At 42.7% G+C, this 25,401-nt stretch overlaps 1 protein-coding gene across 4 annotated transcripts in view; it reads left to right on the top strand.

Annotated features, from left to right (window-relative positions):
• The window catches only part of LHFPL1 (LHFPL tetraspan subfamily member 1), an 85,578-nt gene that overhangs the window by 26,437 nt on the left and 33,740 nt on the right, over nucleotides 1-25,401 (top strand). Inside the window, exons 1-3 of one of the 4 annotated variants that reach the window (XM_037512932.1) lie at nucleotides 13,887-14,015; nucleotides 17,601-17,772; nucleotides 21,929-22,567. In XM_037512932.1, coding sequence (XP_037368829.1) covers nucleotides 22,117-22,567 — 451 coding nt within the window. In that variant the 5' untranslated portion in view covers nucleotides 13,887-14,015; nucleotides 17,601-17,772; nucleotides 21,929-22,116. Of the gene's footprint in view, nucleotides 1-13,886; nucleotides 14,016-15,088; nucleotides 15,117-17,600; nucleotides 17,773-21,928; nucleotides 22,568-25,401 lie in introns of those variants that run through there. The other 3 variants (XM_054695601.1, XM_037512931.1, XM_054695600.1) reach the window with 3 other exon arrangements.

Raw genomic sequence — 25,401 nt, forward strand, 5'->3', positions numbered from 1 at the left:
ACCTTCACCTCAGTGAGGACCTCCGCGCCTCCCCGCAAGCCTAGGTCGTCTCCCAAGCCTAGGTCGCAGGCGCGGGGACCTGGGCAGCCGCGATCCTGGTCTGCACTTGCTTTTCAAGCTCCCCGAGCGCGCCGCGTTTCCGCGCCAGCTTACCGGCAGCCCGGGCTGTGTGCGCGTCTCCCAGGGTCTTTGTTCTTCTCTAATGGCGCCCGGAGCCGTTCGCTCACCGCCGCGGCGGATCCTGCAGGGTTCGCCTCAGCTCCCGTTCACGGGGTGTGGTGGCTGAAATAGTTCCTTTCCACTCACAGTCCCGCTTGCTGCGTCCGTTTTTCTTGTTAGCCGTTTTGGCTTGTTGTTTCCTCCTCTCTGCCGGTCGGAGAGTGCCGCCTCTGTGGGCGGGGGAGGGGAGCAGGGTTCTGCGCTTCCCTCCCTTCTGGTCCTCTTTTATGGCAACTTTCTTCTTTGGGCAGTTTGCTGGAGTCACCCGTTTATCTTCCGTGTCCCAGTTCTCACTGGGACCTGCCGCTTTTCCTCCCTATTCACTTTTTTAATGGGAGATCTTACTCGCAGCGTCTCCTCGCCGCCATGTTGCTCTGCCCCCTCTTAACATATATTTTCATCCTTTGATATGGTAGCTTTATATTCCGTGTTTCTAGGCTCCATGCGTCTCCTCCAGGTCTCCTGGCTCCATCCTGCTTCCTTCCTCAGTCTCTTCTGCCTCATTCAACTATTTTAAATGACTTTCTGTATAACTACAGAGTTGTGCAATATTTGTCATTATCTACTTTTAGAATATTTTCACCATTCCTCAAAGAAACCCACTGAGCAATCACTTCTCATTTCCCTTATCTCCATCTCTAGCAGTGGCTAATCTAATTTACAGCTCTATAAGTTTGCTTAGTCTGGACAAGTGAAATCATATGATTTCAATTAGCAAAATGTTTACGAGGTTCATTCACGATGTAGCATGTGTCAGAATTTCTTTTTGTGGATGATTAATATTATATGAATATGTCACAATTTATCAGTTGATGAACACGGGTTGTTTCTGTTTTGGCAATTATAAAAAGTGTTGCTGTAAATATTAATGTAAAATTCTTCATTTCAATATCTATTTTCACTTCTTGGGGGTATAAATGAGAATTAGAAATGCTGGGTCAAATGACAATTCTATTTTTAAGTTTTTTAGAAATTGTCTAGCTCTTTTTCATAGCAGCTGTATGATTGAGCATTCTCACCAGTAATGTACAAGGGTTTCAAATTTTCCACTTTCCCTTCCAACTTGTTATGTTCTATCATCGCCATCATCATCATCACCATCATCATCATCATCATCACCATTCTAGTGTTTATAAGTAGTATCTCATTGTGGTTCTGATTTTCATTTTCCTAACGAATAATGCAAATGCATAACTACAACATCTTTTCATGTGCTTATTCACCATTAATACATCTTCTTTGGAGAAGCATCTGTTCAAGTTCTTGGTACATTTTAAAATTGGGTAGTTTTCCTTTTTACTGTTGAGTTGGCAGCTTCTTTACATAATCTGGCTATTAGGCCCTTATCAGATATATAATTTGCAAATAGTTTCTACCATTTTATGGGTTGTTTTCATTTTCTTGATTTACAAAAATTTTTAATTTTGATTAAAATTAGGGTTCAACTTACTTATTTTTTCATTGTTTTCTTGTGCCATATCTAAATAGCATGTGTTGCCTAAATCCAAGAACAAAGATTTATGCTTATTTATTCTTTTGTGAGATTTTTAGTTTTATTTCTTATATTTAGGTTTGATCTATTTAAGGTACACTTTTTTATATGGTCTAGGGTAAAAGAGCAGTTTGGTTTCATTGTTTTGCATGTGGATATCCGGTTCTTCTTTTTTAAAAAAGATTTATTTATTTTTATACAAGAACTAGGGTACAGGACAGAGGCACAGGAGGGTGAGAGGATCCACCAGAGGCAGAGTGGGGAGCAGAACAGGCAGACAGACTGGAAACAATGCTGAGGGGAGCAGCGGGAAAGACAGGAGAGGTCTGCCACGCCATGTGGGCATCTCCTTGGCTGGCTGGGAATCGAACCCACACTGCAGAGGCTGCGGACAGCTTCACAGCGTGGCACTCAACCCACTGCACCACCGGGGAGGCCCGATATCCCGTTCTTCTTAACCTACTTTCTGTTTCTTCAGAACTGAGCATTTTTATGGTTCAATGTTCATTTTCTGTTTCTTTTGCCTGGAAGTTCTTACCTTGGCTCTTAGCTTGACTGGCTCCTTCTGATATAATAGGTATCATGCCAAGTATCAACTCAGAGCCTCTCTCAACTATCCAACTATCCCATCTAATCAAAAGTTGCCTTTATTCCCCTCTCAACACCCTATTTTGTGACCAAATTTCATTTTCGTTTCAGAACATACCACTCTATTTGATTAATTGTTCAATTGTTTTATTCCTTCTTCCCAACTGAAATGTGACTTGGTGAGAACAGAGACTTTGTCCTGTTTTATCACTTTCTCTCCAGTGCTTGACACATTGTAGACAGTCAGCAATTCATTATAGAGTAAACATAGTGGTCCTATCAGTAGTAGTAGTAATGACAACAATGCGCTTCAAATCATTTGACAACTTAATGGATGATCTGTTCCCACACTGTCTGAGGATGGCTTTTAATTTTATAACTTTTCTCCCTAGATAGGAAGATTAAGTTCTAGGAAGGGTAAAAGTGACTCTCCAAAGTCAAATAGAGTCTTTGATTTGTGGAGTGATAGCCACAGCATTAATTTAGCTTGTGGTATCCCACAAGAGTAAAGGAGAAAGTCACAGGAGATTGCTCAAGGCCAAATGCAAGGTGCTTGAGCCTACTTCCAGCCTCCTGTCACTCCTGGAAATTTATCTAAATTAAAAAATAAAATGAAATCAAGTGGTACCAGAATTGATTCTTTGCCAAGCACAGCAAGTATCAGCTACCAGGTCCCTAAAAACTCATTAAAAATTAAATACATTTGTTAAACAAGTTAGAAATATAGTTGCATTTCTGAGTGAGCTTGGTTTCTTGCAGCTCATCCTTGGTTACCTGTGGGCAATGGTTGTGGATAAAGCACTTAACACTGAAAGATTTTTAATTACTTTGCCTTCCTCAACCCATAGCCCCACATCCTTCCTGAGTCACTACTTCCTGAGCCAACTTTTGTTCTTGAGAGACTGTGGTATGTGGGAAACAGGATGGTAAGAGGAGAGCTGAGCAACCTTTGCCTCCTTCATAGGTCCTTGTCTCTTTTGTCATCCTTCAAATGTGCATGTGTATCAGGGCTGCTCCTGTCCTTGACTCTCTTATTGGACAAACACCTTGCTCATGTCATCTACTGTTAGGGGACACGTCTTCTCACTTAAACATTCAACCTAGAACTTCCCCTCCACTACAGACCTGTATAACTATATCTGCTTACCATACATGAGAATGTTCAAGAGATGCTTCTACCCTAATTGCCATGTCAAATGCAATGACAAACTGCTCATCACTGTCCATTACCAAGGAGAAGGGAGATGGGAAGATCATACTGCTCTCTGCCTTTAATTAAGGATGTCTTCCGGCACCAGGTTTCTCAAAGCAGAAATGTAGGATTCATACCATATTTCTCCCTTTCCTTCTTTCTCTTTTGGCCCCTCCTCTCTGTTCCAGTCAGTCACTTTTGTCTCCCAGTCCTTTTCTGAATCCATCACATGGTAGACCCAATATCTCAGCGGTCTTGAGAAAGTCATTTAATTTTTTAAAATCTTAAGTTTCCCGCACTGACAATGTAGGTAATGCATCCTTCATAAGGTTGCTGTGAGGATCAACTTTACAGTTCAAATGGAAGTTACAGTTTCACACCAAAAGATATTGAGAAGATTAGGCAATGTTGGTCCCCAATTCCCACCAAATATTCATGATGACAGCTTTCTGGGCAGGTTGTTTAAATAGAAGGCATTTAAAGTCACAAATATGACTGTGATGTCCCCAGGAAGCACATTTACATTCCAGGAAGAGAAATAGAACAAGTATTTTCCACTGCCAATTGTGTTTAACCTACAGCTGCCAAGAAAATATAGTATACTCTGAAGGTCACTAGGCAAATGCCTAAATGTGCCCTGGGATGGTTTAACCCCAGCACCAAAATACTTACCCATGGAACAAAGCTGAGGTTCATAGAGCAAGACATCTCTCAATGTGTGGTCCTTGTTTTCTGCAGCTGTTGCTTCATGGGATTTTGTGGGCTAGTAGTTTGGCTCACAGCACTGTCTCCACTGGCCAGCCACTAGCTCTATCAGATTACCTCTATGGAACAGGCTGTCATATATTTCCTGAGCTCTACTTCTCATTTCCTGAGCATTTTTTGCTTATCCTGTAACTCTCACTTTCCTTTCAACCTTTAAACCAGTACTGAAATGGTCAGACACACACTCATCCTTTCAACCTTTTCAATATCCTTCTGTGGTGTGGTTACCCTGGCCTTTTAGAGCAGCCTGGTCAGCTACCCCATTGAGAAAAACCACAAAAGTGTAATAATGCTTTAATAACCAAGTGGATGCCTAGAAACCAGTCTTTGTAAGTGAAGTCCCCGAATTGACCAGGCTCCGTGACTTGCTTCAGGAAGCAGAGGCAAGAATAATAAGGATTTCTTGTTTCTGAAACGCTGCTTCTCTTGTTTCATTGAAATCCTTATAACCGAGTTAGATTATTTTCTGGGAAATGAATAGAGGTGGTTTAGAAAATCGGTTATGCCACCAGGGGCCACTTCCCACATGGTTAGGCTGAGTGAGCAGACAGGGGTGTCAGTGCTAGAAAGGCTTCAAAAGATACTGGTGACTTTGTGGTGAGAGAGGTGGGATGCAAAGGAATGACACAGGTATTGTTGTAGGAGATTTAGGAGGAGATCATTCTTCCTTTTGGTTATCTGTACTGTCATTTAGGACACTGTCCTATGAATAAAATCCTAGACAAACCTCTAGCATGAGAGAGTGGACCTTCTGTTCTGAGGTTAATCAACCTCATAATCAACCTCAGTACCTTGGATGTAGGGACTAAAATTGAAATGAAAAGTGAATATGAGATGATCACTGATAGAATTAGGGCCTGGAAGTGCAAGCATCACAAATTTCTATATAATTTTTATTTACTTTCTTTTTTCTTTTCTTTCTTTATTTTTTAATTTTACTTATACAAGCACTGGGTACAGTCAGAAACGCAGGAGGGTGAGAGAATTCACCAGAGGTAGAGCGGAGAGCAGAACAGAGCAGGCAGACTGACGAAGTACACTGCTGAGGGGAGCAGGGGGTGGCAGGAGAGGTCTGCGCGCCATGTGGGACCCTCGCCAAGTGGCCCGGGATCGAGCCAGCATTGCAGAAGCTGCAGGCAGCTTCACAACCCAGCGCTCAACTGCTGCACCACCGGGGAAGCCCTTCTTTTTTATTTTTTAAAGGTTAACAAAAGGTTTATTTACAAGGGGAGGGAAATGAGGAAATGTCCAACTCAGGGAGAAAAGAGGGAGATAAATTCTTAAATGTGTGCTACCCTTTCCGCTGACCTGGAATCACAAATGACCCACTGAGACCAAACCTGCCGGCCAAGAGCACGTGCCAAGTGTGCCCGACCCCACTAACATGGCTAGTTTTTATTTACAAACAGAGAAAATGGCTGCTTAACTCTGCCCTTAGGTCCTCGCCACTTCCCTTTGGGGATCCTGGGATTTGTAGTTCCCGGTGTCTTGATGGTGTGGGGGTGGCATCCAAAAGCCTGTGTGGAATTAGCCTCACTTTTTGCCATCATTTCCATGGTGTTGAAGATCAAATGTATGGATACAAATGTCTATATTTTATATGAAGACAGTTTTCAAAACTGAATCAGATGATGCTTTAAACCAGTCAGGGACTTCCCATTGCTCTGAGCTAAGTCACATGAGAAAACCTGGTCAATGACTGATGAGGATAATGACTCAGACTATGTCAAGATAGCCTAAAGAATAAAGTAGTAAATGTCAGGCTTAAATGTAAACCTCAGTCTACTACCAGCCAAATCTGTGAACAATGGTATCTAGGAAATCTTGAGATAAAAGTAGCAGCTGGTCATTGTTCCCTGTAGCTGCTCCTGTTTTCATGGAGATATATCTGAAATTGTGTGGTCTTAGATGCCTTTAGGCTGGGGATGGACCATATCAGCAGCCTAGGGTTTACCCCATTTTATACAGTTACCTGTAGATAGTTTACTTTTTTCTGTCTCATTGTGCTTACCGCAGGTCTGTACACAGCCTGCCCCTGCAACTAAAAGGAAATCCTACACATCTCTGTGTGATCTGCCTTCTGCCTGCCTTGCCTTCCCAGCCTTATCTAGTATCACTCTATGCTTAGGTCCCCAGGCTCCAGATAAAGTCCTTTACTGTGGGTCTGCTACTCCTAAGCAGATTGTTCAGCCACCATTTTGTCACCTATAGTTCTAAGCAAGGTCAAGATGACCTGGTCAGCTAGGTACAGAGCCCAACCCTGCAAGGTGCCTTTCAAATCAAACAAAAGCACAAAACTGGATCATGCTGGGAAGGCTATGCATCACGATGTATGACCAGGAATGCCTGGGGGGGTGATGACCAATGTATAACAAAGGACCCCAGAAGCTGATCACTGGACCACCTTGTTGATAAGATTAAAACCATGGCTGGGGCACTAAGGTGTGATCTCAATGACAATACCAGTCATCGAGCAGATAAGAAGTACCTGGGGGGCAGACTCACAATCCCTGATCTTCTACTCCTTCTCCTTTCCTTAACCTCCTTCCCCTTTCCTTTTGCTCCTCCCCCTTACAAACAATTCTGTATATCAATAAAAAGTCCAGGATCTTGCTCTTCAGCAGCATCCTGCATTATGTAGCCTGTTCTATGACTCCCGTTTCTTTATCAGTGTGGTCTTGCCTGATGCAAACCCTTTCAATTCCATTACATGTCAAAATGGTTCTCATCTCAGAGCCTTTACATTTATAGTCTTCTTGTTGCTGCTTCCTGCTCTTCCCTGTTTCTCAACCTTCAGGTTTTAGATCCATGTGACATCAGGGAAGCTTCCCTGAATCCTCTGTTTAAGCTAGGTCTCCCTCAACCCACCACTCTATCAATATCACTATTTCCTTTTAAGTCATACATACAATCATTGTCTGTTATTATGATGTTTTGTTTTGTTTTTTCATTCTCACTGAATAGAATATAAATTTCACAAGGACAGGAATCCTGGAATTCTTAACCTTTGTGCTCCCAGCACCTAATACAGTACCTGGTGCATGTCAGTGATTGTAAAGCAATTTTAGACTGGTTGTCTTTTTCCAAGGCGGCAGCAAGGATCCCAGGTGATGGATCTTCTCCATTTAGTATATGGGACCTTGTAAGAGTTTCATTTACCATCTTGACAGAAATTTCCTCCATATTTTTAAAGTTTATTTCAGTATTAAAATGCTTACAGAAGCATAGTCATAGTGGTTAATATAATGACATTTGATTTAGCTTACACTAAATAATTTAGTCCAAAACTATGGTATATTGTCTAAGTTTATTTTTTCAACTATCATAATAACAATAAATCCCCCTTCTAAAAGTTGTTAAAGCGGGCAGCAGGCTCATGAACAATTTATCTGAATTGTACACAAATAACACTGTGAAAGCTAAAAAGCTGGTGCAACAAGGTATTTTTGAAATGTTTCAATGTCAACACAGTATATAGGAAGGAGAAGTTTATGCCCAACATATGAAACAACTATGGTAGCTACCCTGCTTTTGTTATATTGTATGTAGCTATAAAACCACATATACCAAGATTGAAATAATTCCTTGTATATGAATTCCCATAGTGTGCTGGAGCTGTCCTGTGCTAGCTCAGGAGAGTGGATTTGTGTTTATATCTTCCCAGCTCTACTTTCATTGACTTCAAGCTGATAGCTGAATATTGGCCATGGTAGGAATATTTATACCATGGGAATCAGCACATGCTACAAATCAGGGTTCTCTTGCTCCCCACTGCCAACCAAAGCCAGTAATTAAATACTTATCAGCACACAATAGCACTGGTTAACACTCAGTCCATCCTCTAAGATCAATAAAGAAACAACACAAGAGATGTCAGTTCTGATTTTCATATACAAAGGAAATATAACTTTCATCTCTAGGTTTTTTTTGTCTAGCATTGAAACTATAGTAAAGACAAGGTATACCTTCCATGTTCAATTTGCACAAGTGACAGTCATGGAGTATGTGTTAAGAAATTTGTAAGTACTTACATGCAAACTCTCCAAAGTATGATGGGACTCTAGATATGGCTCTAGAAGTAAAGAATAGAACATACACCATAGTAATAAGAAACTATTTAAAAAGCAAACCCAAGTAACTCCCAAAGAAGAAACACCTCTCAAAAAAAAAAAAAAGCATATGGAGTTTGTTTTTGGAGTGATGAAAATATTCTGGAATTAAATAGTCATGGTAGGCTGCACAACTTTGTGAATATACTAAAAATATACTTTTAAATCTACACTTTAAAAGAGTAAATCTTGTGGTATGAGACATATCTCAATAAAGTTGCCTGTAAAAAAAAATTCAGGTATATTGGGAAACAACACAAAACACAGACTCAAAAGGTACTTAACAGAGAAAGACATTTTCACAAGTCTACCAGATATTGGGTTTATATTGGTCTCTAGTGTGTTGTTAACGTCTCAGAGTCTAAAAAACTGGTGAGGATTGACTGGCACCTTAATAAAGCTAAAAGCAAGCAGCATTTATCTTTATTTCACTTTTTTCCCTTCTTTTTCTGCCCCTCTCTCCTAACAATTAACAGTTAACATAATGTCTCTACTGTAATCTGTCTGTACGGGTCTAAACCAGAGGTCAGCAATTTTTTTTTTCTGTAAGGAGCCAGATTTCTTAGGAATTTTTTGGATCATAAGATCTTTGTCACAATTATTCCGTTCTGCAGTTGTAGCATGAAAACAGCCATAGATGATACATAAATGAATAAGTTGTGGCTGTGTGCCAAAGAAATTACAAAAACAGGCAGCTTATTGGATTTGGCACATAACACAGCCTCTGGTTTGCTGACCCTTTGTCTAGACTGCAAAATGTTGTGGGAGTGTTGATTTTGCTTGGGAAATTCTATTGTTTTGCAAACTGAGTATAGGAATAAGGATATATATCAGAACCACCTGTCATCCCTATCTTGTGGTTGCAGGATCTCTTATTCCAGACTGATCAAAGGCAGAATTCAGATATTTTCTGGGTGCTAGGATAATACCCATTTTAGCATTATTAGATATATTGTATTCTATCCTATCCCCTAAGTAAATGCCAAGACATGAACCCTTCTCAATGGAAGCAGGGCTGAAATAGCATTTTCAAATGAAAAATATCAAGAGTCAAGGGACACATTCTCCTTTTCTGAGAGAACTATCAACTGTTAAATTAAGAACAGCAAATAAAACTACCCACTAAATTAGAACACTATTTAGAATACATTTGAGTTTCTGCATTATTCCACTTAAGGGAAATGGAGGCACAAGGGAAAAGAGGATAAAAAATGATAAGTAATAATGAGCTGTTTTTAGAGTTGCAAATAATGATCAATTCCCTCAAATGACAGATGTAGTCACAAAACATAGAGCACAGTTTACTGATGCATCGAGTGGAATTCACTATTTTTCTTATGTCAAAAATTTCAGCCATGTCTCACACATAGTTATGTCTCTGTTAATAATAACTGTTATTTTTGGTCCTTTAAAAATTTTTTTTACATATTTTACATCATTGTTCCTTTTTAAAATTTTTTTTTTAAGATTTATTTATTTATTTATACAAGCACTGGGTACAGTCAGAAGCGCGGGAGGGTGAGAGAAATCACCAGAGCCAGAGCGGGGAGCAGAGCAGGCAGAAGGACCGAAGTACACTGCTGAGGGGAGCAGCGGGTGGCAGGAGAGGTCTGCGCACCATGTGGGACCCTACCCTGGTGGCCGAGGAGCAGCCGGGGATCGAACCGGCACTGCAGAAGCTGCTGGCAGCTTCGCAACCCAGCGCTCAACCGCTGCGCCACCGGGGAGGCCCCATTGTTCCTTTTTAAACAAAGTTTGCTTCCCTCCCTCCCCCACCAAGTGTAGTCCCCATAGAATTTCCTCCACCAAGGCACCCTGCACCATCACCACAGTCCCCTGTGTGCCTCCCTCCCGCCTTCGGCTCCCTCTCCCTCCTCCTCCCCTGCAGGATGTCTCTGGTTTAATATTGACTATTTTTAATGAGAGGGTCCAGCATTTTTTTTATTTAGTCCTATATTTGAAGCAATGATTCTTTTTTCTATTTTATTGAGATAACATTGGTTTACATTGTTGTTTGTGTTTTAGAAGTATGCTGCAGGCTCCCTCCAAACACCCCCCCCAAATTGCCAAACCCAGCCCCACTCAGGGGCACCAGGTAGTGAAGTATGCCTCTGGTGTCACTGAGGCTGGCTCTTGCCATTGTTTCTCAGGGCACTCTCATCTACGAGCCTGCCCTGATGTGAGTGCAGGCTGGTCTAGGCAGGGGCCAAGCTTTTCTCTTGTGTATCTGCCTCCAGGATCACAAATGGACCAAATGGGTTTGAGGTCTCCAGCTGTCAGTCAAGGGAGGCCTCTGTTTGGGATGACTGGACAATGAGGACCAGCTGGGGAGAGGCAGCCGGCCACTTGTTGCCTTAGACACTCCTTTTCCTCAATATCTCCTGTTTGTTAAATCAACCTCGTTGCTTCTGGACCCTGAGCCTGAGCGTTGTCTTGCAATTGAGCACATGGGTGAGCACCTGTAGACAGTGACCTGTCCCCTTTGTCCCTGCCTTGATACTGTCCCTTGGCACTGTTATAAGTACTGTTTTGATACTGTTTTATTACTACATCATCGCCACCACCAATACACCTATAATCTACCACCATACTCCATTGTGCTCCCTCCCCACTTTATTCTTACCTATTCCTCTCCCCCTCCCCCTCTGGTAGCCTCAGTTCTATAATTAGCTTTCTAGGTTTAGTTCTTAGCTTGGATAATATAATAATAGTTCTTAGTTTGTCTACATTCCACATATAAATGACACCATCTGGTATTGGTCTTTCTCCTTCTGACTTATTTGACTTAGCATAATCCCTTTCAGCTCCATCCATGTTGCCACAATGGCAAGAGTCTATCTTTTTTATAGCTGAATAGCATTACATTTTTTAGATATACCACATGATCTTGCTGGTCCTCTCATCTGTGTTTGGGCACTTATGTTGTTTCCATAGCTTGGTTATTGTCAACAGTGCTGCAATGAACCTGGGAGTGCAAGTTTCCATTCAAATTAGTGTTTTTGTGTTCCTCAGTTAAATCTAAGAATGGGATTGCTGGGTTGGAAGGAAGATGCATTTTTAATCTTTTGAGAAATTACCACACTCTTTTCCATAGGGACTGGACCAGTCTACATTCCCACCAACAGTATAAGAGGGTTCATTTTCTCCACACCTTCACCAGCACTTGTTTTTGGTCTCTTTGATATGGACCATTCTCACAAGCGTAAGGTGGTATCTTGTTGTGGCTTTGATTTGCATTTCCCTGATGACAAGTGATGATGAACACGAATGCCCATTGGACACATTTGTATGTCTTCTTTGGAGAAGTACATAATTAGCTTTTCTGCCCATTTTCATTGGGTTATTTGCTTGCTTTCTGTTGGGTTGTATGAGTTCTTCGAAGACCTTTGAAACAGTCCCTTGGTGGATGTATGATGTGCAAATATTTTCTCCCATTTGGTAGCATGTCTTTTTGTTTCAGTCACTGTCTCTTTTGTTGTGCAGAAAGTTTTTAGTTTGATGTATAAAGCAGTGATTTTTAAACAAGATTTATTTATTTATATATACAAGAACTGGGGTGTAGACCAGAGGTGAGGGGGTGAGAGGATTCACCAGAGACAGAGTGGGGAGCAGAACAGGCAGATTGACTGAAATACACTGCTGAGGGGAGCAGTGGGCAAATCAGAAGAGGTCTGCTACGCAATGTAGGTTAGCTTCCTGGACCTAGATGGGGATCGAACTCATGCTGCAGTGGTTGGTGATAGCTTGACAGCACTGTGTCTCCAATCCTTGTTCCAGCAGGGAGGCCCTGAAGCAGTAATTCTTAAGAGGACACCAGCTGGGGGCCTCCCCTGGTGGTGCAGTGGTTGAGCACTGGGCTGCGAAGCTGCCCACAGCCTCTGCAGCGCCGGTTCGATCCCGGGCTGCTGGCGAGGGTCCCACATGGCGTGACAGACCTCTCCTGTTGCATCCACTGTTCCCCTCAGCAGTGTACTTCATCAGTCTGCCTGTTCTGCTCCCCGCTCTGGCTCTGGTGAATTCTCTAACCCTCCTGCGCTTCTGACTGTACCCAGTGCTTGTATAAATAAATAAATAAATCTTAAAAAAAAAAAACCTCAAAAAAAAAAAAAAAAAGAGAACCCCAACTGGGAGATTATGAAACTTATCCTGAGAGTTTCCACTGCCAAAAGTTTGATAGTCCACTTAGGGTTATCTGTTTCTCACCCAGGAATGACCTTTAGTAATATTACAGATGAGAGTGTGGTTTACCAGTGTCTGGGAGCAGAAAAAAAGTGCTTATGCAAAGTATCAAAACAGAGAAATGCATGCATGAATATAATGTATGCATGAATACAAAGCTATATATATTATTGATAAACAACAAGATGCCTTTTTTATTCAGATCAGGCAGAAAAACTTGAGCAAAGTTATTAAATGATCATGGTACAATGAATGTGTCAACTTTCCAGTTCTTTTACTATTAAATTATGAATTATTGCCACAAAATGCCAGAAAACAGGCCTGATCACTCTGATAGTATCCTGGGAAGACAACTGTGCATTTATAGAAACAAACGTGCTTTGGATCTGTCTAGTATGCCCTATTGAGTTAAGCTAGATTCCATCTTTCCAAGTCATTTTGTTCAGCACAATTCCCTGCTCACACGATGTCTAGAAGGGGAAATGAGACACATATGTAAAAAAAAAAAAAGGCAAACCTAATATAAGGTAGAAGGCAATACTTTTCCAAAAATAAATATGGAATGCCAGGGACATTCAATGGTGGGAGGGATCATGTTGGGCTGGAACAGAGTATCAGACAAAGTGCCATTAATTCCCAGAACTTTCAGACCTTTTCCCAAGCATAAACGCAGTTATTGATGCTTTTGTTGGGAGAAGTTAGAGTCTGACTTTTGTTCGCACTGTTTTTTTAAGATATTATTTAGTCCTTTTAATGTGTGATTTTAAATCTCTTAAATGTAAACTTGTTACATCCTGGAACCACAGATTGCTCTGTTGGAGCATCTTCCCCACCAGACAGTGGGAATCCGCTCAGGGAAAGGAGGTTATTCTCTCTTATGCATTTCAGTCATATGTTTTATGAGTCATTTGCAGCTCCATAGGTCTGTTACCTAAAACATATGGTGGAAATTATTTAGGACTTTGGAGGAAAGTTAGGGAGAACCTTTATTCCTCTGCAGGCACTTGAGCAGTAGGTGAGGAAGTAAGTAGATAAGTGGTTCAATTGTGAGCACGCTTTCTCTCTCTCTGTCTCTCTCTCTCTCTCTGTCTCTCTCTCTCTCTCTCTGTCTCTCTCTCTCTCTGTCTCTCTCTCTCTCTCTCTCTCACACACACACACACACGAACACATGCACACGCACACACACACACTTACACACAGCTGCCAAGTCAGGATAGAGGTGGAGGACTTTGCCCACTACTTCTGGTGCCCGAATGTCTGAGTTTGGACTTGAAGTCTCCAGCGTGTTTGGAGTTAATTCCCATTAGGTTGGACTCCGCCCCTCTCTCCCAAAGGTAAAGCAAGGTTTTCAGCATCACTGCAAAGAGCAGCTGGGATTCCCATCCCCTTCTGACAAGCTGTGAGGAGAAGTTGTTTCTCAGATCTGAGTCCGGTGAGAGGGAAGGAGTCAATCAGCCATCGTGGTTAGAAGGTAAATTTGCAACTTGGGCCAAAGGCAATTGAAACAGCTGGATAAGGCCCTGCTTTGCTCTCCCCTTGCTCAGCCAACAACCCCCCACCCCCCCTTGCTTCTCCCCTTCCTTGCTCAGGCTTCCTGTCCTTTCATCTCACAGCAATAGAAGCTGTTTTCCTCTCAAAAGGCAGCCTGGCCATTTTTACTTCCTCAGAGTCTGTTATTCACACAGAGGCTAAGAGGAATGAGGACTGGATTCCTATTTCATATTGACATGGTTTGAGGACCTAAGGGTTAAATCCTAGTTGATTTCCCCAGGAGAGTTGGTAACCTGAGGAGAGGAAGTACATGTCTCTGTGAGTGGAGGGAGGGATTTTGTTCTGAGCTGTCTGTAGAAGTAAAAGTGGGTCTGCCTTGCTGATGTGCTGGGTTGAGCTCTTAGAGACTTGCCTAAATTGCGGTTATGGGACTGAAATGGGGTGACGGGTTAAACTGAAAGGCAGATGTTGGGGTGAGTCAGGCTGGAAACAAAAGACTGCATTCACTCAGTAAATATTTATGAGTTCCTACTATGTGCCAAGCATGATGATTTCCAGAAGAACCTGAAATAATTTAATTATAAATCCATCCCTGAAAAAGAACACTGGGTCAAGTAGTTCCATGCTGTGGTGGGAAACTGAAAGCAGAAAGAAGCCGCGTGGTTGGGGGGAAGACAAGGGATGTTCTACTTCTTGGGTAACTTCAAGTCTTCTCTAATACTACAGGTGAATAGTCTTCTCTGGTGGGGGGAGACTCAATCCCTACCCTGGTGTTAGATATACCACAGATTTTTCATTTGAACTTTATGTTCCATTATCTCCATGTTGTAGACAAAACTGAAACCCGGGGGCTTAAGGTATTCCTCACAAGTTCGTATGCCCCATAAAAGGGCAGACCTCTGGAGTCTATGTGGGACCTGACCCCCAAATCTGGACTCTTTTCCACTAACACAATGTTTCTTAATCCATAGTTCCCATCAGAATCAATTGAAGATTTGTAAAAAAGTTTAAAATCTCATAAATTCTATTTCATTGAATCTGGAAGAAGATATCCTGGTCTGTATTTTGACAAACATTGAAGGTAATTCTGATGCAGGGGATTAGGGCCTCCATTTTGAGAAACACTCTTAGTATGCCTTGCTGCCTCCCATGTCCACTGAAGTGGTTGGAGAATGTTCAGGCCACCTTCTATCACAGTAGCCAGATTCATTGAATGGAGGTGATCAGCTGTGGTAGCATTTAATTCTCTGTTAAGACTGGGTAGAACGACTCGTGGGCATTTATAGCAAGGCTGGGTCTATGAACCTAATGTTGTAAGTGTGGTGGTGGGATGGTTGATCAGTTAGTCCATTGTTGATGTGGCTTAACAGCCTCTAGCTAGGGAACCTGATGGTTGTAGTTTCTAACTGGTGGAGGGTGTGAGATAGGATGATTCTTGTCAGCCAGTTGATCATGAAAGACGGTGGTACCTGTCCAGGCAGAGTAAGAACTGGGATGAGATTCTCTAATTGGCACCATGCTTTCCAAACAAAAGACACACAGGGAGCTCAGTGAGCAGGCTGTTTTTTTGCAGGAAAGAGAGAAGTTCATATGAAATTTGAGGAAATTTGTTCCTACCTTTCCAAACTCAAACTGGAGAAAAAGAATAGCACAGGACCTGATGTGAAGGCTTTTTGTTGTTGTTATTTTTAATGTGCTTCTTTGTCTCTGTGTAGTTATTACTCTAAATACTTTGTTATTTAGGATTGACTTTCTGGTTATTTATGACTTATTTGGTCCTCTCTCTCCATTTACTTTCTAACTTCCTGTCGTCTAATGCTTAACCTGACCATGAGCATCTTCACCCCAGGATGGAGAGATGCAAATAAATAAATGAATGAACCTAACCTAGCTATATAGATTTACTAGTCATTCTACCCTGACTAAAAGAGAAAAGGATGGAGAAGGCTTAGAAAGAGGTTCAGCAAGCAGGAGAGCAGAGGAGATTGAAAGAAAAGATTTACATCAAAATATCTTCTTAAACAGAGAGTATAGTGGTTGCCAGGGCCTAAGGGCCTAAATGAGGAATTGTTGCCCTGTGGGTACAAGGTTTCAGTTATGCTAGATGACTAAATTCTAGAGATCTGCTGTACACCTCTGCTATAGTTAATACAGTGTTGGGAACTTGAAAATACATTGAGGATAGATCTCATGTTCAGTGTCCTTAACCCACACACAAACAGACACACACAAAAAGAAACTTTCTGAAGGTCATGAATATGTATAGTACCTTGTTTGTGGTGATGATATTACAGATGTAAGGTGTATGTCCCCAAGCTTCAATATGTATGCATTATATGTGCAATATGTCTTATATCAGTTATACATCAACAAAGCTTTAAAAAGTGAGGGTTTTTTTGAGTCACTGAGATGAAAATGGGAAATAAGGCCCTTGGAGTAGCTACATCATGAGATGATTTCAGGCACAGGTGAACATGAAAACAACTCCTAATGTGGAGATATACAGAGGAGGCAAAACTTCTGAGGGATTCAGGGCCTCCCAGGTGGCGCAGCGGTTGATCGCTGGCTTGCGAAGCTGCCCGCAGCCTCTGCAGCGCCTGTTCGATCCCCGGATCCCCAGCTGCTTCCCACCGGAGGAGGGTTCCACATGGCTCGCAGATCTCTCCTGCCGCCCGCTGCTCCCCTCAGCAGTGTCCTTCGGTCCTTCTGCCTGCTCTGCTCCCCGCTCTGGCTCTGGTGAATTCTCTCACCCTCCCGCGCTTCTGACTGTACCTAGTGCTTGCATAAATAAATAAATCTTTAAAAAAAAAAAAAACTTCTGAGGGATTCAGATGGCAGAAAATGAGGAAAGAAATGTTTGGCAAGTGAGAGTAGATTCTTTTTGAAGCTGTGTTTGAAGCAGAACTATCTAGAATGGTAAAGCTGTTTTTATACCCACCTGGATACAAGGAGAATATTTCTCTGGGGAAGGATTCTATTCACCCATGAGAAACATTTGCCTGCATATCTTGCTCATTTCCTTAGGGAAGCCTCAACACTGAGTATGTTAACAGGGTTGGCAGGTAGACAGTGCACACTGCATGGAGGCATGAGGAGAAAGGCCTGTTGCTATTCTTTTGCCAACAATATTGCCAACAAAAGTGCTCCTCACCTATATACCATGGAATATTACTCAGCATTCAAAAAAGATAAACACATGCAATTTGCAGCAACATGGATGGAGCTGGGAGGGATCATGCTCAGTGAAATAAGCCAGAAAGAAAAAGAAAAATACCGGATGGTCTCACTCATAGCAGGAATCTAGAAAACCTAATTAAGGGACCAGGAAAAAGTATAACTATAAGAAAGAAAAAATCAAAATCAACAAACAACTATGAACCAGAGACACACTATGGGGTTGGGCGGTGGGGAAAGGAGGGATTGGGGTCAAAATAAAGGGGTTGCAATTGTATGGGGAATATAAAAATAAAATTTAAAAAAATTAAAAAAATTAAAAATAAAAAAATAAAAGTGCTCCTCACAGACCAGTCCCAAACTAGCAGTCTTGCTGCCATGTTTTCTTCAGCAGCTGCAAGAAAAGATTCCCGTTCTGACCACTTCCTGTTCTGGGTATCAACTCATTGGCTGCTTTGCCTGACCTCCAAGACCTTTGATAAAGTACTGCTTTCCTTAATTCAGAAGTTGCATGACAAACTCAAATGGAAACAAAAGGGGACTAAGGAGGAGGCATGGTAAAGGTAGGATTTGGTTTGTTTTTCTCCAGCAATGAAGATATAAAAGCAATGTTTCCAGTTCACTGAGACTAAGTGCCCACATGAGTAGTACACATGAGAGTGAAAATATGAGAACAAAGGGTTAAAAACTTGGCAATGAAGCACCACTGGGAGAGATAGAGTGTGCATTTGGTGGGGGAGGGAGGCTAAAGGTAAGCTACCAGCAATCAGAGTTAAAGGGCTCTCATCCGGAGGACAGTGGCCAGGCTGTTCTCCATTCCCTCTGAGGATCTGATCAAAAGAATTGGCCTTAAGTTGCAGCAGAAAAAGTTTCAAAGAAGACATAACAAATGACTTATTGATGGTGAAAGATTTTAAGTTAATGACAAAAAATGGTAGACTCTCCTCTAGAATTCTTTCAAAGCAATACAGATAACCATTTGACATGTATGGCCTGGGTGAGCTTCCCGCCTCGTATATGTTGAAGTGACCTCTCTCGACCCATGATCTGGTTTTAGAACAACTGCCTCATCTCTAAAGATTGGTGAATATTAATAGTCTTTAGTAAGGACAGTAAGTTCAGACCAGACTTCTACCTTGGTTATTCAGACCAGTGCTTCTACCTTGGTTATTTCGACTTTTTGGTAACACTCACTGCATCCCATACAACCACTCTTAGAAACAGGCAGATGGAAGACAGGGTGAAAGATCGAGATGCTAAGGAATGAGGGACTATGAAACATGGAAAGAGAGAGGGACGACAGCAATCATATTGATCCAGGTTGAATTCTTGGTTTTGGAACTTCAGTGTGGCTGTGTGGCTAGACATCCCATGACAGGAAACAAAGTTATTGCATACATGAAATATACTAGATAGAAAGAAATATAACATTTATGTGATTTCTATTTATGTGAATGCAAAGAGAGTTAGCCAGTTCCTTGGATTGAACTTGGTTTGTTTTGGAGGGCTGACGGGAAGAGAGGTTACTCTATTGCAGGCAATGAAACGGAAAGAATTTGCTAGAATCCAATCCCTGTCCAGCATGTGTGAACCTGTAGCATTGTTCATGCGCAGGCACCACATGCCTCATTGACTCCCTAGCCAACTGCAGGAGCAGCTGGGCTGGGACTTATTGTGTGCTCAGAAAATATCAAGCAATTGGATCTCTAGGATTTCTTTCTTGTTGGCATAAGGTGAAGCCTATGATTCAGAAGGTTTACACCCAAAGTGTATAGGCTTCATTTCCCCAATGTTTAACTCCATGCTAATTTTTGCTTTCTATGATTGAATCCTTGAGAGAAAGATCATTACAGAATTATCTGTGGCAGTGATTCTCAACCTGCTGGTTGTGGATGGTGCTAGCTCACCATACTTTGAGTCCTAAATAGCATGAAAACTCATTCAAATTTGGGACTTTTCCAGTTTTATCATTGAAAATCCCACATTCCAGTAAACCTCTCAGTCCCAGGTCAACTGGCACAGTTGGTCATCATGGGCCCACAGGAAATAAGCACAGTGAGTTTTTCCTGAAGCTGAAAGTACTCGATTTAAATTCTGAAGGCCAATGAGTTTTTCAAAAGCAAAATATATTTAATTTCATCTGAATTCTGTGATTCCATGTTCCTACAACTTGACTTCAAACTGTTATTTAAAAAATGAATTTATGGGGACACTTGTCAGTGGTAGTGTTTTTTAGCAGACTGATCTGTCACAGATGATGAGCACCTGATGGCAGAACCTCTCCCAAACTTCTACGATAAAGCCTAAGCACTCATTGATACAGACCCTTTGTCTGCCTTAAGTTGTTTGCCCTCTGGTTGTCATACTGGAACCTTTGACCTCCAGGTCTCGAAGCTCTTAGGTGATATCTGTCATCTGAGGACAATTGCTGAACTTAAAACAATGAATGCTCTTGTTCTTCTGGTTATGCACTTTTGGAGAAAGTGGACGTCTTCCTTCCTTCACTGTCTTTCCCTCTAATTCCTTCCCCATCCTTAAATATATTCTGAAATCTTGGAAAGGAAATCATGGAAGCTTCTGTTATACTTACTGGGGTAGTGAGGGAGAATATGGGGGAAGGTTGCAGATGAAGGAAAAGTGGGAAGCAACAGGCCTGCCATTGAATCAGTGTGTGATCTTGGGCAACTCACTTCGTTTTTAGACCCTCAATGTCTTCATTTGAAAGCCCGGGACAATGTCTTTCTTACCAGCCTCTCTGGGAAGCGTGTTGGGCAGAGCACAGCAAATAATGGATCAGAAAGGGATTATGATGATGCAGCCTGCAGCTCTTTATCAGCTTCTTTCCTCTCATCCTCTGGCCTGGGCTTCTTCTCCAGGAAGTGAGTCCATCACAGAAAAGCTGCTTGCACTTTTCATAATCTTACAAACTTTAATATAAGAAGCAGAGGCATTACCTCATTGCAGCCAAGCGTACCTGCTTTCTAACAGCAATTACTCAAAACTAGTTCTACTTCTCCTCCTGTTGGCTTTCAATCCCTCATCACATCTTTCTTTCATTCCCCCTACTCTCAGGCACAAAGCCTTATTCCCAGGAGCCCAGCTCAGGGCACTTTCTTCCCAAGCCCTAACATTCCAAAGAAAGCACCTGCAATTTATGATCTCTGCTCCCTTCCTGCACAAAGCACATAGCACGCAATACAAATGAATCAAGAGGGGAATTGTGGCAGAGAGAAAAAAGAGCATTGTTTGAAGAATCAAATAACTGGGCTCTGGTCTGGCCAGTGTACCTTACTAGCCCATTACCCTGGGGTAAATCACTTCCTCTCCATATTCCCATCTGCAAAGTGTGCATGTATGTATGTGGGGGTGGAGTGGGAAGGTACGCAGCACCGTGTGGAACACAATTCCTGGTGTAGAGATCTGTAGATCAGGTTTCTGGTTCCGGTGTTGCTGCTTGCTAACTTACTCTGGGCCTTGGGGAAAATCATTTCCCTCTGTACTTGGCCTTACTTCCCAATGTATAAAACAAGAAGGTCGAATTAGGTGATTCATTAAGGTCCCACAAACCTGGAAATTGGATGATTCTATGAAATGGGTTTCATTTAACCACAGTGAGTTGGAGAGCTTCCTCTGTGCCAGGCACTGTTCGATGATGTTGTGAACAGGCTCATGGCTGGGCATTGTCCCTGAGACTCCGATCTCCAAGGACAGCTGCTGCTTGCTCCTGACCGTGTCCCAAATTGGCAATGAGGTAGCCCCGGTACAGCCAGTTCCTGTGCTTCCCTTGCCTGGGGAGCCCTGAGCCTCTCTCCCTTCTCCTGCCACCTGTAACTTTAAGCAATGCTGATGAATCATGGAGAAATTTCTGAAACATATTCCACCATCTGCCTGCTGGAGACATTCACAGTGCTGTCATCAAGCTGCAGTGTGGTCTCTGGCAGCTCTAATCGAGAAACAGGCCAGAAAGCAATGGCAGATTAATGGAGTTGGGAGGGAAGTGGTTGATTTTTGACAGAGGGGTCTGTGAAAGCCATTTGTGAGTTGGGCTGAGGAGACTAGATCTGAAAAGACTCTCATCTTGAATCTGAGATTACTTATTCCAAAAGGCAGCTTGAACGGTCCTTCTGGCTCTATGTTCCCACTGCCAGGCAAGGGTACATGATCCATTGCAGAGAGATGAGGTGCTTTCTTGCCTAAATTCAGTCAAAGAGGAGGAAAGTTTTTTAGTAGTCAGTCTAGAGTTAAATGACACTCTCTGGTTGCAAAATTGCCTCTCATTTTGATTTTGGAAAAACTGACTGAACATCGCTCTCCCAGTGATGGGTATGAGGTGTGAGAGTGGGCGCCCCTCATTTTTTTCTACCCATTTCAACCTGGTTGACATTTCCCAGTAAAAAGCCCATGCTGACGCCATTGGACATCTCACCAGTCAAATGGACACGTCCAGTGACTCCGTGGTGAGCTCTCCTTCCCTTTTCTCCCTTGTAGTAGGGTAAGGCCCTGAGAATTGTCTTCCTTCTTCCTTCATATTTGGAAAACAACTTGATTCCTGGCCCTCTTGAGATACAGCTTCCTCTCGAGCCCCCAGGCCAGCAAGGTTGTTCCACTGGAAGCCTGGGAGCTCTCTGCTAAAAGTCAAGAGTTAAAACTGTTCATTGGGTTTTATATTTGCATTCGTAAGGCCATCATTAATTGAGCTCTACGGTTCTTCCATTACAGCCTAGATACCATGCAATTCTGAATCAAGCAGAAAGAAGGCAAGATGGGAAAAGTGCTGAAAAGCAGAATCCCATAAGGACACAAATGGTTCTCCAGAGAATAATCTTATCCAGAAGCAAGGGCCAAGTGACTCCTCAATGAGTTCCAGGACTGGTCAGCCCGATGAAAAATAGGGTTATGGAGCCTACATGATAACGTTCTGCATTTGGCGCAGTGATCCAACTCATCACCCCATCCCCGCAGAGCAACCTGGGACCATGAGGAGCAGCCTGACCCTGGTGGGGACCCTCTGGGCCTTCCTTTCCCTTGTTACTGCTGTGGCCAGTTCTACCAGCTACTTCTTGCCTTACTGGCTCTTTGGATCCCAGCTGGGGAAGCCAGTGTCATTCAGCACATTCCGGAGGTGCAACTACCCTGTGCGGGGAGAGGGGCACAGTCTGATCATGGTGGAAGAGTGTGGGCGCTATGCCAGCTTCAGTGCCATCCCAAGCCTGGCCTGGCAGATGTGCACAGTGGTGACAGGTGCCGGCTGTGCTCTGTTGCTCCTGGTGGCACTGGCTGCTGTCCTGGGCTGCTGCATGGAGGAGCTCATCTCCAGAATGATGGGACGTTGCATGGGAGCAGCGCAGTTTGTGGGAGGTAAGACTGCGCTTTTGGGATTGGGTAGGTTGGGGTGCTTTGCGAGGGGAGCAGGATATGTTGTCTTATGGGGAAATTTACTCTCACCACATCCCCTTTGTCAAACTCTAAGGCTATGAAGTGGGTGACTCCTTTGAAATGTCTAGTCTGGGATGCCCCAAAGTCCAATCTACAGCAGGGTTTTAATCATTGCAAAATTGGCTATTACGCAGAGTTGATATCTGTTGTTTGAGCTCCCTTTTCATCACTTTCCTCTGCCTGCAGGGTACCCATTTAAGAATATTATCCAGGTATGCCTTCTAGGGGTAACAACACTTCCTCTAGTATCACTGCTCTAAAATCAGCTTGATGTTTAAAAACTGATCTCTGGTAGTTATCTCCAAATACAGTGATCTGATAAACACATATGCTCAGATGCTGATTCCTAACAAGGATTTAAGGCACACATCACACCAAAGACATACATCTCCAATGGTGAAATTCCAGGTAACAGGCTATAGGTGACTGTTTATTTTGCATACATCTAAGTGAGTCCTGTGAGCTTCCATTAACAGTCTATCCAGATTTCTTATGCCCCTGAGCTACCGTCCCTGTCTTGTCCTTCATTCGGTCTCCCTTGAAACTTCATGCAGGAGCCTTGGGGTGCTCAAGTGTGGATGGGCTAGGAACCAGCAACATGTATTAGTGGCAGACTGCAGGAAGGCAATGGGAGCAGTTTAATTTGAGCTATATAAGAAGAAACGCAAGTTTAGACAGACAGGCAAAGATGTGTGTGAATATTTGAGCTATTTTTTACATCTAGATGGGGTACTGGGAGAAAGTGCTAGTAGAACTACTGCTGAAGTGTATTATTGCCATGGAGTTTTAGAATTATTATTTGATTCACTATCATTATTATCTCCATCAGCACCGCCTTGTAGGTGATGGAATCAGGGAGCTTAGATCCTACTTCTGACTCTCACACTAAGTTAGTTGCATTGTAGTTTTGGGCAAAGGACAGTGACCTTTGATGTGTTCACTTCTCTTCTTCCCTTGAATTTGTTTGCTGGCCGGGCAGCCCAGACCAAAATTTTCCTTCTTCTCTCCAATGACTGCTTTCAGCTGTGCTTCGGGGAAGATGGTAGTGATGAGCTCAGAGTTTGGTTCTCAACAGAAGTTGGTTTTTCAGCCCTTGCCACCAGCTGGTATTTAATAGTTCCTGGACCATTTTTGATTATCACTACATGGGGAGGGTGCTACTGACATCCGGTGGGAATAGTCAAGAAATGCTATTAAATATCACATAGAGCACAAGAAGAAAACAACTCGCCACTCCCAACAGCAAAGTATCGAGCCCAAAATGTCATTAATGCCAAGGTTGAGAGATCCTAAGCTAAAGTCTGGTGGTTTCCTGGCCTGATTATGAAAAGTAGCAGGTCATTTTTTGGTCTTGTTGTGCCAGTCTGAGTCTCTCCTTCTCAGACGCATTGTAGAAGTGTTTAATTTTAATTAAGATCCATCCATTCCCTTATCTTTACATTTTCCCATTCTTTAGCTATTAATGGTTTTCTGGATTAGAAAGTACTTACATGCATTTCTTTCCTCTCCTTGAAAACCATGGAAACAAAACCAATTATTAAGGCTTGTCTAAGTCAATGCCTTTATTCCCCTTTGGGGGTTCTGTGGACATCACAAATCAACCTTGGACTTGGCTTACCTTTCACCTGTATTTTTGGGTATGCTGTAGCGAGCTCAGCACTTCCATAGACACATTATTTCAGGAAATGACACCTGGTTGGCAGGAGAAAGGGGTGGTCCTTGCAACTCATATTTATAACCCCAGGACCCAACTGGTACCTGGCACAGAGCAGCTGTTTAGTAACTGTAAAAAGAATGAATGCAGGACTGAGGCATGGTCTACTGTGTGTTGGGATAAGTTGGATATGTGAAACCTGGGGTTGTTCACCACTTTTCCTTTCATTCCCAGACTTTTATTCAAGGGTGTAAGCACCCCATGCTCTCTTCTCTTCAGACTTGAGAGTGATAACTTAGCCCCACTTGCATTTCTAAGAGTTTTCTGTAGAGAGTGTGGAAGGGCTAATTGGGGGATGGTCAGTAGGAAGAGTTCCCATCAGACTCCATGCATTAACTGGCTCCTATTTCCAATTTTTTTTTAATAGAGGCATGTTTTATTTATTTATTTTGTTTGTTTGTTTGTTTTGTTTATACAAGCACTGGGTAAAATCAGAAGCTTGGGAGGGTGAGAGAATTCACCAGAGCCAGAGGGGAGAGCAGAGCAGGCAGACTGACGAAGTACAATGCTGAGGGGAGCAGCGGGCGGCAGGAGAGGTCTGCGCGCCATGTGGGACCCTCCTCCAGTGGCCGGGGAGCAGCCGGGGATCGAACCGGCACCGCAGAGGCCGCGGGCAGCTTCGCAACCCAGCGCTCAACCGCTGCACCACCGGGGAGGCTCCTACTTCCAATTTTGGATTTGACCGAGACTTTCACAAAATGTGTATGGCCCTCCATACGGTGCATTTTTGTAGATTTTACCTCCTAGTTTTATGAACTCAAAGGAAATTTTTGAGATGTGGGTGTCAAATAGGGATGTAGATACTCGCAGATCAAATGAAGAATTTTGGCTGAGTGGCAGATGTCATACAGAGGAAGTGAAAACATGGCTACCAATTTCATCTTATATGATGTTGTCATTCTACATTCCCCAGTGACTTTTGCTCATAGGAACATGAGCAGTGTTCACTTTTAGACGAGGACTTTCTTCCCCCTCTCTCCCCCTCCCTCCTTCCTTCCATTCCTTCTTCCCATCAATGTGAATAATATTTACTATTTGTTGA

This window comes from Talpa occidentalis, unplaced genomic scaffold (genome assembly GCF_014898055.3).
Source record: "Talpa occidentalis isolate TD23 unplaced genomic scaffold, MPIMG_talOcc4v2.1 talOcc4.15, whole genome shotgun sequence".
In the NCBI taxonomy this organism is placed as follows: domain Eukaryota; kingdom Metazoa; phylum Chordata; class Mammalia; order Eulipotyphla; family Talpidae; genus Talpa; species Talpa occidentalis.